Source organism: Myotis nattereri (genome assembly GCF_964212035.1).
Source record: "Myotis nattereri genome assembly, chromosome: 8".
NCBI lineage: Eukaryota > Metazoa > Chordata > Mammalia > Chiroptera > Vespertilionidae > Myotis > Myotis nattereri.
Window position 1 is genome coordinate 54,495,598 of NC_138083.1, and position 12,650 is coordinate 54,508,247.

A 12,650-nucleotide genomic window follows, 5' to 3' on the forward strand; every position below is an offset into this window, starting at 1 on the left:
CTTGTGTCCACCTCAGTTGTTATGCTCTGAGGTTACAATACTAACTTTAGCTGAAGGTGTGTTTTCTGGGAACGTTAGGAAATGCTTTTTAAAATTATCTCCTACTTATAGGAATGGGAAAGAATGTCCTTCCTGTGTTGTTTTGCTCCTTGGAAAGCTGTTTTGGCTTTTTTGAGACGTTTCTGACTCGTCCCCTGTAAGGATTGTGCATTTTTCTGTCCCTCAGAGGAACGTGGAGTAAGAAGTAAGAGCTGCTTTTGTGCTGTGTACTTACTTGTGGTCAGCGTTTAATTGGACAGAATCCCTGGGACATAATGCGACGTGGGAAGTGATCCTGTGTGGACCCCGTGGTGGAATCATGAAGACTTTGTGCTTCCCATTTTGCTTTTGTTTAGACGACAATAATGGCTTTGAAGAAATTGTTCTTTTCATGGAAAAGCAACATGTTACCAAACCAGGCACAGAAAAATGACAGTGTCCCTACTGGGCTGGCTAATTTACTAAGTGGCACTAGATGAATACTGTTAATTTTTTTAAAATTCCTAGTACAATTGGTTTCCTTACTGGAACTACCAAACTATTGAAGAAGAGGAAAATGCTTTAAAAAGCTTTTTTGAAAGTAAGCTAATAGGTACCTATATCAACAAAGACGGGTTTAATTGATAAAAGTGCTACTTGCAAAGTGTGGTCCTTCTCCCTCTTATCCTTTTGTAAAAAAACAAGGATGAATGAATGGGTTAACATTGAGGAGCCAGATTTCTTATTCTCTAAGCCCAAATCCAGTTCTTAGGGAACTAGAATCAACATCTGTGTGGACATCCATCTAAAAATTCCTAGTGCCTACCTCCCTGGCTCTCCCTTACCCAGAGCCCACAACTCTGGGGCCAGGTGTGGGGCCATGGTTTTGCCTGGCCGATTCCATATGAGAGAAGTGAAAAGACACAGCTAACGTTTGCATTAACCTAAAAGCCTACACAGGCATTTGTCCTGGTAATAAAAGGGATACACACGCATTGTAAGAAACGTGGAAACTAAACGCATAGCAGGATAAGCCCCGTCTTGTTCACCTTGTGTGTCTTTGTGAGAACATGTGTGCCTTGTGGTTGAGCTCAGACTTTGCATTAACTCCAGACTGCTGTGACTTTCACTCACATGCCCGATAATTTTCTCCTTTTTCCGACAATCAGTAAACTGAAAGTTTACCAGAAAGTGCTAGTGCGTGCACACGTCTTTTCTTTATACAAGCAGGTGATTTGAGCTTTGGATGGAGCATTTTAGCAATTGTGCCATTTAAAAAACTGGCCCGAGGCCGAGGAAGCCACCAGCTGGCAGCCCCACCCTCTCTGCTGACGTTGGTGGAATCCTGACAGCACCGCATCCCACCAGCGGGAGCCCCGTTCCACTCCTGATTCTGTTTCCCTGCTGTGCGAGGACTGGCTCATCTCCTGCCCTCTCTGGTCCCGTTTCCCTAATAAGCATACTCCCCGCCTCCCAGAGAGCTGGGAGGGAGGCCATGAGCTTCATGCGTTGTGTGTTCCCCAGCACATGGAACGCTAGTCTCCATTTCGATGACTGAAAATCCCCGATTCATAAAGCAGGAAGGGGCCTTGGCCGAGCCTCCTGCTTCCTCAGGTGGGACCCTCAGGCCCCAGCTCCTCCGGGAGCCACGTCGCTCGGGGCTTCAGAGGTGAAACGAGAACAGGAGCTGGTCTTCCAGCCCCTTCTCCCGACAGCGAGCGCTCAGCCTGCAGAGGCCTCAGGCTGGCCTTCCAAAGGACGGCCCCAGGCCCCAGCGCTGCCGCTGCCTCATGCTTCTCTGTGCGATGGTTGGAATGCTGTGCCCTGAATGCAGGGAGAATGTGGGACTGAGCAAAGTGGGAAAGGAAATCACAGGGTTTTCAGGAGTGTGGGTGTCAGCGTTGGTTGGTGGCCATCCGAGAAAGCGTCGCATGGCCCAGGCACCGCTGGACAAGGGGACGTCAGGCCATGTTTAAAGGCAAACACACCTAGATAAGCGCTGTAGTTTCTGTCACTCTTTAGGGGGCACTTTTCCTCCAGGGTTTATTTCTGTCTTAACTCTGGTCACGTAACGTCCTACGTTTCCTGGGATCTACGGGCCACGCTAACTGCCAGGACGCGGTTTTCTCCGCGGCCATTCTTTCCTCCTGCAGGTTAAAGTGACACTGTTATCCCTTCACTCAAAGCCCCTCCCCACAGAAGCATGACTGTCACCCCTTCCCTGAGAGTAGCGAGCAGGATGTGGGTGATAAAGCTTGGGACTGAGGAGACAGGTGACACCGTGGAACCCTGTCCAGACTGCAGTCGGGCCTGGAGCCCCGGGTCCCAGCCAGGAGGAGGCCTTCGCAGCGGGTGGTGGGCGGCTGCCACTCACTCGCGGACTCCCAAGAACGAGTCACAGCAGGTAGAGCACACCCATGCGGTAGAACATCTGCTCTGTCCCGGTCAGGCCTCCGCCCGCCTTTTACATGTGAAACAGTGTGAGTTAGGGGCCTGGCGGCTGGGGTTTCTGAAGGCTTGGTGCGTGTCAGCAATCTCTGGGCACCGAGATCTTCACGGGGCACCCGGTTCACCTTCCGTGTGTTTTAGAGCAAAGGAAATGCTGACCATCGTGTGTGCTCTTACAATGCAGTGGAAAGTAGGTGACAGACAGGTCCCACGTGGTTCCTTTGGTCATGTCCCTCTTCTCCTTTTTAACAAAACAAAATGTTTAAAGCACATAAAAGCTGGTACAGGAGAAAGGACTTGGGGGGGGGAGGGGCGGGAACCTGTTGTTAGCTCCAGCAGAACCACCCGTGCACGTGTGTGTGTGTGTGTGTGTGTGTGTGTGTGTGGTGCTGGTGGTGGGTGTAGATGTTTTGCTTTTCTGGAGAGAAGCTGCCTCAGAAAAGGGAGTAATCGCTGTGCCCTCTCCTTCCGCCCCTTGGGAACCCCATGTCTGCGCTCTGAACGGGTGAAACCAGCGAGGACCAGACGAAGGGGACAGTGGTGGAAGGGAGGGACGACAGGCCCAGGCACCAACAACAGGCCTGTGTCCGCCCACCCTCCCAGCACCCTCTTGGGGACCACAGCTCCTGGTCTCTTCATGACCTTTTAGTAAGTATTAGAAAGCAGCTTGCACCTACCATCGGCTTGCAGTGCAGCTCGCGAGTGCCGTCGGAAGCTCAGAACCAAGGCCTGAGGTGCTGTGGGGCAGCAGCCACGCTCTGGTCACCAGGTCCTGGTCTCAGCATCCTTGCCTCTCAGCTGAGTGTGCCGTGGTCTCTCCATGTACAAAATCCGCAGCCACTATATCTGTCCTTCCTTCCTTGTAGGATGCTGCAAATATCCAGATTAGTGTCTGTGCCAGTGCTGAGAAGCCAGAGGACTGGGTGAATAAGTGCTTTGCTCAGTCCTTAAAATGAGATTTCAGATTCTTTGTTGCTTTCAGAAACCATGAATTCAGAAACTTTGCCTAAAAGCTAGGCATTGAGAAGGACAACCATATTAAACAATATTCAAACTCCAACAATGCCTTCCCTATTTGCGCGGCTGTCAGTAGTCATACAAAACCCATGAGTGACCCTGAGAGATGGACCTTGGATATTGCACTGCAACATGAGGCTTTATGTCAACCTTTTCAAAATCATGATCCAAAAAAAGAAACACATTAATGAAAGTACATTTTACTTTAAAAAGGGCACTTCACCTTCATTTGTACAACTACTGGTGAAGAACTGAGCGATTGTCTTCTTAGCAAGAATCTGGGTAATATTTACAGATAATGTAAGTACAGGTAAAAAGCTGTACATTTTAGCTTTTGTATTTTTTTAAAAAATATTAATTTCCCTTTCACTCAACTTCAGATATGTATGTAGAGGTGGATTTGGGTGTGTAGGACACACACACACACACACATCCTACATACATATCCCAGATTAGAACAAGAGTTCGAACTGCCACATAAGTTTTAGAAAAAAGCAATAGTTTCCACCTTAGGAGCATTTTAGTGAAAAAATTAAATATAAGGGAAAAAACCCTTCTTATTAAATCAAATTGTGGTGTAACAGCTCACCACATCCTGTTGAGGGACATCTGACGTGAAGCCAGGCAAAGGTTCCGCTTTCAGGTCTCTGACGAGCTGTGAGGGTCACATGGTACCTGCAGTTCAAAATACTTCTATAAAGAAAAACCTTGGTGTAGGTGGAAAAGCTGAATAAGAAATGGAAACTATCAGCAGAAAGAAGACATTGTGGGAAAGCGTGGGTGTCATCGACACGACCATATCAAAGAGAGAAAGCCACTCCCAAAATAGCCCGCGCAGAGCCCAGGGTAGCTGTGAACTGATACGGACTCGGAACCATGACCTCATGGAAGAGAAATAGGAAGTTGTGGCCAGGAGAGGAGCGGGGCAAGAGGGTCCCAGGTTTTTATTATCGGCCCGGTCATCAAAGAAATACTTAACCTTCCTCAGCCCTTCCTGATGGGTTCTCCGTCCATCTGTGACACGGGAACCCTCGTGGCTTTCCTGACTCAATGACAACACAGGCTGTAGCTGTGGAAGAGAGGGTAGCTTTATGCTTGTTGGTCCTCAGTTGTGTAGAAGGTTGTGTGGGACTTTGCCCACTCTGAACTTCATGGTTACCCATCCTCAGCTGTGTAGAACATTGTGGGGGACGTCATCCACTCCGCAGTGTATGGTTGTCCATCATGGCTTGTTGTCCATGGAGTGCTTAGGGGAGATTCTAGAGCAGCGGTTCTCAACCTGTGGGTTGTGACCCCTTTGGGGGTCGAACGACCCTTTCACAGGGGTCGCCTAAGAACATCGGAAAACACATATATAATTAAAAATTGTTTTGTGATTAATCACTATGCTTTACTTATGTTCAATTTGTAACAATGAAATTGGGGGGTCACCACAACATGAGGAACTGTATTAAAGGGTTGCGGCATTAGGAAGGTTGAGAACCACTGTTCTAGAGGATGTTGACGCATGTGTGATGGTTCTTGAGTGAGTCCCCAAGATGTCTGAAACATTGTGATCTGTGATCCCGACTTGACATTGCTGGGCTTGGAAAAGCAGGGTCTAATGACCCAGTACTTCCAGCGTCATGTTGTTGGAAGGGAAGCAGGGCCAGTTGCTCATCAGAAACCAGTGGACCATGATGACAGGCAGGCGAGAGCTTTGCTCACTGGGTGGGCCCTTCCAGCCTCCTCATTCTCCTGACGTCCCCAATAGGGTCAGATAGCAGGGCCAGCACCAAAGTAGCCACATGGGAACCGGGGCCTTGGATGGCTCAGGACACGCTGCATGGTTTCCACACTCACACCCACTTCAGGGGCTCCGCCAGGTTCAGGTGCGACCGTGGGCAGTAGGGGAAGCCCACTTATGAAGTTTCTTCCCCTTTTATCTTTTCAAACAGATGTTATTTTCCTGTGGTCTGTGTCACCTTGAGGAACCAGAAGATTATAGTTGCTTTGCTTATTGCCTCCCTCCTCTTCTCCATCATTATTGCCCTCAGACCTCCCTCCTCTTCTCCATCATTATTGCCCTCAGACCTCCCTCCTCTTCTCCATCATTATTTCCCTCAGACCTTCATCCTCTTCTCCATCATTATGTCCCCTGGACCTCCCTCCTCTTCTCCATCATTATTTCCCTCAGACCTCCCTCCTCTTCTCCATCATTATGTCCCCTGGACCTCCCTCCTCTTCTCCATCATTATTTCCCCTGGACCTCCCTCCTCTTCTCCATCATTATTTCCCTCAGACCTCCCTCCTCTTCTCCATCATTATTTCCCCTGTACCTCCCTCTTCTCCTCCATCATTATTTCCCCTGGACTTCCCTCCTCTTCTCCATCATTATTTCCCCTGGACCTCCCTCCTCTTCTCCATCATTATTTCCCCTGGACCTCCCTCCTCTTCTCCATCATCATTTCCCTCAGACCTCCCTCCTCTTCTCCATCATTATTTCCCCTGGACCTCCCTCCTCTTCTCCATCATCATTTCCCTCAGACCTCCCTCCTCTTCTCCATCATTATTTCCCCTGGACCTCCCTCCTCTTCTCCATCATCATTTCCCTCAGACCTCCCTCCTCTTCTCCATCATTATTTCCCTCAGACCTCCCTCCTCTTCTCCATCATTATTTCCCTCAGACCTTCCTCCTCTTCTCCATCATTATTTCCCCTGGACCTCCCTCCTCTTCTCCATCATTATTTCCCTCAGACCTTCCTCCTCTTCTCCATCATTATGTCCCCTGGACCTCCCTCCTCTTCTCCATCATTATTTCCCTCAGACCTCCCTCCTCTTCTCCATCATTATTTCCCCTGGACCTCCCTCCTCTTCTCCATCATTATTTCCCTCAGACCTCCCTCCTCTTCTCCATCATTATTTCCCTCAGACCTCCCTCCTCTTCTCCATCATTATTTCCCCTGGACCTCCCTCCTCTTCTCCATCATTATTTCCCTCAGACCTCCCTCCTCTTCTCCATCATTATTTCCCCTGGACCTCCCTCCTCTTCTCCATCATTATTTCCCTCAGACCTCCCTCCTCTTCTCCATCATTATGTCCCCTGGACCTCCCTCCTCTTCTCCATCATTATTTCTCCTGGACCTCCCTCCTCTTCTCCATCATTATTTCCCCTGGACCTCCCTCCTCTTCTCCATCATTATGTCCCCTGGACCTCCCTCCTCTTCTCCATCATTATTTCCCCTGGACCTCCCTCCTCTTCTCCATCATTATTTCCCTCAGACCTTCCTCCTCTTCTCCATCATTATGTCCCCTGGACCTCCCTCCTCTTCTCCATCATTATTTCCCCTGGACCTCCCTCCTCTTCTCCATCATTATTTCCCTCAGACCTCCCTCCTCTTCTCCATTATTATTTCCCTCAGACCTTCCTCCTCTTCTCCATCATTATTTCCCCTGGACCTCCCTCCTCTTCTCCATCATCATTTCCCTCAGACCTTCCTCCTCTTCTCCATCATTATTTCCCTCAGACCTTCCTCCTCTTCTCCATCATTATTTCCCCTGGACCTCCCTCCTCTTCTCCATCATTATTTCCCTCAGACCTTCCTCCTCTTCTCCATCATTATTTCCCTCAGACCTTCCTCCTCTTCTCCATCATTATGTCCCCTGGACCTCCCTCCTCTTCTCCATCATTATTTCCCCTGGACCTCCCTCCTCTTCTCCATCATTATTTCCCTCAGACCTCCCTCCTCTTCTCCATCATTATTTCCCTCAGACCTTCCTCCTCTTCTCCATCATTATGTCCCCTGGACCTCCCTCCTCTTCTTCATCATTATTTCCCCTGGACCTCCCTCCTCTTCTCCATCATTATGTCCCCTCAGACCTCCCTCCTCTTCTCCATCATTATGTCCCCTCAGACCTCCCTCCTCTTCTCCATCATTATTTCCCTCAGACCTCCCTCCTCTTCTCCATCATTATGTCCCCTCAGACCTCCCTCCTCTTCTCCATCATCATTTCCCTCAGACCTCCCTCCTCTTCTCCATCATTATTTCCCCTCAGACCTCCCTCCTCTTCTCCATCATCATTTCCCTCAGACCTCCCTCCTCTTCTCCATCATTATTTCCCCTGGACCTCCCTCCTCTTCTCCATCATTATTTCCCCTGGACCTCCCTCCTCTTCTCCATCATTACTTCCCTCAGACCTCCCTCCTCTTCTCCATCATTATTTCCCCTGGACCTCCCTCCTCTTCTCCATCATTACTTCCCTCAGACCTCCCTCCTCTTCTCCATCATTATTTCCCTCAGACCTTCCTCCTCTTCTCCATCATTACTTCCCTCAGACCTCCCTCCTCTTCTCCATCATCATTTCCCTCAGACCTCCCTCCTCTTCTCCATCATCATTTCCCTCAGACCTCCCTCCTCTTCTCCATCATCATTTCCCTCAGACCTTCCTCCTCTTCTCCATCATCATTTCCCTCAGACCTCCCTCCTCTTCTCCATCATTATTTCCCTCAGACCTCCCTCCTCTTCTCCATCATTATTTCCCCTGGAACTCCCTCCTCTTCTCCATCATTATTTCCCCTGGACCTCCCTCCTCTTCTCCATCATTATTTCCCTGAGACCTCCCTCCTCTTCTCCATCATTATTTCCCTCAGACCTCCCTCCTCTTCTCCATCATTATTTCCCCTGGACCTCCCTCCTCTTCTCCATCATCATTTCCCTCAGACCTCCCTCCTCTTCTCCATCATTATTTCCCTCAGACCTCCCTCCTCTTCTCCATCATTATTTCCCTCAGACCTCCCTCCTCTTCTCCATCATTATGTCCCCTGGACCTCCCTCCTCTTCTCCATCATCATTTCCCTCAGACCTCCCTCCTCTTCTCCATCATTATTTCCCTCAGACCTCCCTCCTCTTCTCCATCATTATTTCCCTCAGACCTTCCTCCTCTTCTCCATCATTATGTCCCCTGGACCTCCCTCCTCTTCTCCATCATCATTTCCCTCAGACCTCCCTCCTCTTCTCCATCATCATTTCCCTCAGACCTTCCTCCTCTTCTCCATCATCATTTCCCTCAGACCTCCCTCCTCTTCTCCATCATCATTTCCCTCAGACCTCCCTCCTCTTCTCCATCATCATTTCCCTCAGACCTCCCTCCTCTTCTCCATCATTATGTCCCCTCAGACCTTTTCAACCACAGAATCACCGATCTTACTAGATCACATTTGTGGTCTGGGACTTTTGTTATCCCTGGTCATGGGGTGGGAAATAAAACCCTTCTCTTGCTATAGGGTAACTGAAGGGGCCATCACTTCTTCACTTGGGATCCTTTGCTCTGCCTGGTGGGTCATGGCTGGTCAGCACCCTGGATTAAGTCACCCTCCGCCATCCATTTCCACCTTCCCTGTGCTCCTGCTGCCCAGCGGGAGGACTGCTGCCCTAGGAGCCCAGACCTTGCCATGTTGGCCCCAAACCTGTTGCTGCCCCCGTGGCCTCAGGTCTGTTTTAGGAATAAATGAGATGATGACACTGAAAGCAACTTGTGGACAGCCCGGTGCTGCAGAAATAGGCGTGGTGCCGCAGTGTCGTGTTGTAGTAGCTTGTCTCTGTCACCTCACCAGGGACTAGCTTTCTGCCCACAAGACCAGTGTCTTTCTAGGTTTGTTCCACACACTCTCTTGGTGTGAGACACCCTCCCTGCAGTAAGCCTTCTGCTTACCCTGACACACCCTGTAGAAACTCAACATTGGTGATTTTTTCTTTGTCAAAATGTCCTTTGATGTAGCAATGTCCTGCCAAATAACAAATGGACACGTGTCCTAAAGATTAAAGAGCGTAACAAGTGAAATGGGAAAGAATGGGACATCACCTGTGCGTCCCGGGCCCCTGTGTGCTTCAGCAAGCATCTTGGCCCAGAGGTCACTGCGGGCAGATGCCTGGGAGGATGAGGAGAAAGCTGCCTGGGCCTGACAGACATGCTGCCCTCCCTTCTCCACGGTGCCCAGGACTGTGGCGGAAAAGCCACCTGCAGCTAAGGAGCCGCCTCATGCACGATCTCAGCAAGTGTTGTCCTGATATCTGCTCTGAGCTCTGGGCGTCGCTATTGCCCCAGCGGCAGCTGTGACGAGCCCTAGGAGAGGGTGAGTCCCTCCCAGTGTGTCCCAGTCACTGGTTTGCCATCTTCAGGGGAGTTGTGGCATGTCACGCCCCTGTCTCAGGCTGGGCCCCGCTGTGTCCTTTGCGGGCAGCCAGCTGGAGCCCCTCGCCCAGGCCACAGGTGGGCTCGGGCAGAGGGTGGACCCTATGGCCTTGGGTCCCGGCCAGGCCATACCTTTGGGAAGAGCCAGGGTTTGAAGTTTGCGGTTGGGGTTCCTGCCAGTGAGTTCTGTTATCAGGTCCCATGACACAATTCCTGGTTCCCCCAACTGTGTTTTATTATTGTTATTCTTTAAAATAGTTGTGGGGGGGGGGGGTGGATGTTGAAAGGGAATTTAGGGAAGGGAGTGGGGGAGATGAAATGTGCACCAACTAATTGCTCAGGAAGCCACCCTGGGATAGGCCGGGGCCTCTGCAGAAACACATGGAGTTTATCTGGGCAACAGAGGGAAACCTGGCAGTTCCGTGACGTGAGCACGAGCTCCCCACCTCCCAGTTCTGTCAGGAAAGTGACCGTGGTGACACCTCCCTGGTGACATTTCCCCTATCTGGGTGCCCATCGCTGGTGGAGGGAGGGGTGTTGTGCAGCTCACTCTCGATGGCCTTTGCTCATTTCCTCTCTGGCTGCCAAAACTCACAGGCTGATAGTGGCCGTGGACAAGGAACCAGAGATGAAGGACGAGACCCCACAGAGGGGGCTCCTGCGGCCGGTGCTGGCCCCTCTCCGACTTGACGATGAGGCCGAGGGGTGGTCAACGAGCGTGGACTTCCAGAGGTGCTTCCATGTGGGTGCCAATTGTTGGTTTTGCGAACCCACGGACACCTCGGTGGTGCTTTCCTGCCGGGAGAAGATGCACTCAGGACCTGGGGAGCCCCTGGTGCACCGCGAGCAGTAACTGCACCGCCACCAGCGCCTGAGTCACGGCAGCCAGGTCCTGGGCAGCCGCACTGCTGGCTCAGCACACCTTGCGGACGTGGCGAGAGTCAGGAGGGGAGCCAGTTCCTTTCTCACAGGCTGCACTTAACATCCTGAAAGCGTGGCTGATGGAATTGCTGGTTATTTACATACGGTTCCATGCAGAGTGGTGGTCTCCTAATGCGTTCTCTTATTTCTGTTTTCTTGCAGTAAATGAAATAATACGAAACGACCTCTCCAGCACCAGCACCCATTCGTAGTTGGCAACATCGGGACTCACTCAGGAGCCACATGGTGTCGATGGGTGACAGTGGAGGTTCAGCATCCAGACTTCTGACTAAATAAACTGAGCACACCTGGTACCACTCAGAACTTCCGACTTACTGAAGATGTGTTATACGTACAAAGAAGTAGCTCTTTAACGGAAGGAAGGAAGGAAGGAAGGAAGGAAGGGACACTCCATCTGCTGAAGGAAAAGTCATCTCAAGAAGAAAATAAAGGGTGGGGTGGAGTGAGCGTAGGAGACAGACTGTGTGACGGCACCCCCATGGGAGTGACCCCTGTGGCAGCCTGACCCCAGTGCACCCTCGGGCACCCCTGGATTTCAGTACTGGAAGTGCCTTATTTAATCCAACCACAGCATCAGGGCATCTTAGACGTAAGCATTAAACTTGCCACCAGGAGAGTATTTATTGGAGCAAAGCTATAAAAACATTTCATCAAGAGGCTTTATCAAACTTTGCAAAAAGCAGGAGAACACTGGCAAGCTAGGCATTTGTGAGGAAAACTGAACGTTCGTTCCCTACTTTATTTCAGCTTTTCCTGGGCGGCTGTGCTATATGATTTTGTTGCCTTATTCAGTGCATTTTAGGGATCTTCCAGTGTTTCATCTCAGCTCTTTCATAATACCCTTCCCTCCCCTGTGTTACTAAAACCATGGGCTTGTCCATTGTAGTATGCTAGGATTTCGTTTTTAATCTGGCTTCGAAATTAGCACAAGTAGGTTGAATAGCAGAAGATAGGTTACTGGACAAGAAAAGAAATCTGTCACAGGACAGGTCTTGCATTTGCATGTATGTACATATATAGGCACATATTTATGTATAAATAAGAAATAGGTGGTCTGCGGTCTTCGCCCAGCAAGGGCTTCTGCGCCAGCAATAACGAGCATCAAACCTGGCTCTTCAGCTACTCCCACTGGGCCCGTCACCCCCGACAGGCCTACGTTTTTCTCGTCTCGTGCAGATAACCGAGCACTTTAGGAGCCGGGGGAGGTGCGCTCAGAACACCCTGTGTTACCACATGGTGAAATTGGAAAGTGACTGTAAATAACATTATGAAGGGAGTGTAATATATTTGTTCGGCTATAAGATTATTATTTCACAGAAGCCTTATAACTCTGCTTCATGTAAGAAAACAATTACCAAAAACGTTTTAATACGCAGCGATTGTAGTAGGTTTCAGACTAGTTACTGTTAACAGATAGGGTAGTGGAAGCTTTACTGCTGCATTTTGTACCGTTAACAGCTTCTTACACATTACTCCTAGCCACAATTTATTGTTTCACGTAACCAAAAAAAAAAAAAAAAAAAGCATGGTTTAATTAAAACATGTTTAACCTGATACTTGTGCCTTAGGAAGTTATGCCCCCTCCTGGAACCTGCCTGAACTGCAGCCGCGAGTGCAGGCTGTAAGTCCTCATTGAACCTAACGCGACGGTGGAGACTCTCCCACCAAAAAAGTTATTTTTAAAACGTTCTTCTGTATGAGTATGTCTTACTTTTTTAACTCAACAAACATGTGAAAGCCACATTGGTCACATTTGCACATATCGGTGAAGAACTGAAGATGTGTGGCTACGTGTACGTACACACGGTCCTGCTCCCCGCAGGCGCCCCTCCTGCCTGTGACCCCAGAACCCGCCTCGCGTGTGGCATCGTAGACTTGCATGAAACACTTCTGATGGATGTCATGTGGAAAGGGAATGTTTGATGTTTGCGTCCGCTATCTCTGTAGTTAGGAAATAGACCCAATAAAGCAACACTTTCTCGCTGGACACTCCGGGCTGAGGGTGAGTCATTCCCGAGTGGAAAGTCTGCCTCGTCGGGAAGCATGTTCGCTGC

General features: G+C 49.9%; 1 protein-coding gene across 2 annotated transcripts in view; it reads left to right on the forward strand.

Moving 5' to 3' along the window:
* Positions 1 to 12,100, forward strand: part of NFATC1 (nuclear factor of activated T cells 1) — a gene marked incomplete at its 5' end in the record, with an annotated part of 107,620 nt that extends 95,520 nt beyond the window's left edge. For both annotated transcript variants that reach the window (XM_081097797.1, XM_081097798.1), the window contains one exon: positions 10,738 to 12,100. In XM_081097797.1, the coding sequence (XP_080953923.1) occupies positions 10,738 to 10,787 (50 nt within the window). In that variant the 3' untranslated portion in view covers positions 10,788 to 12,100. The remainder of the gene's footprint in view (positions 1 to 10,737) is intronic.
* Between the last annotated feature and the right edge of the window lie 550 nt (positions 12,101 to 12,650).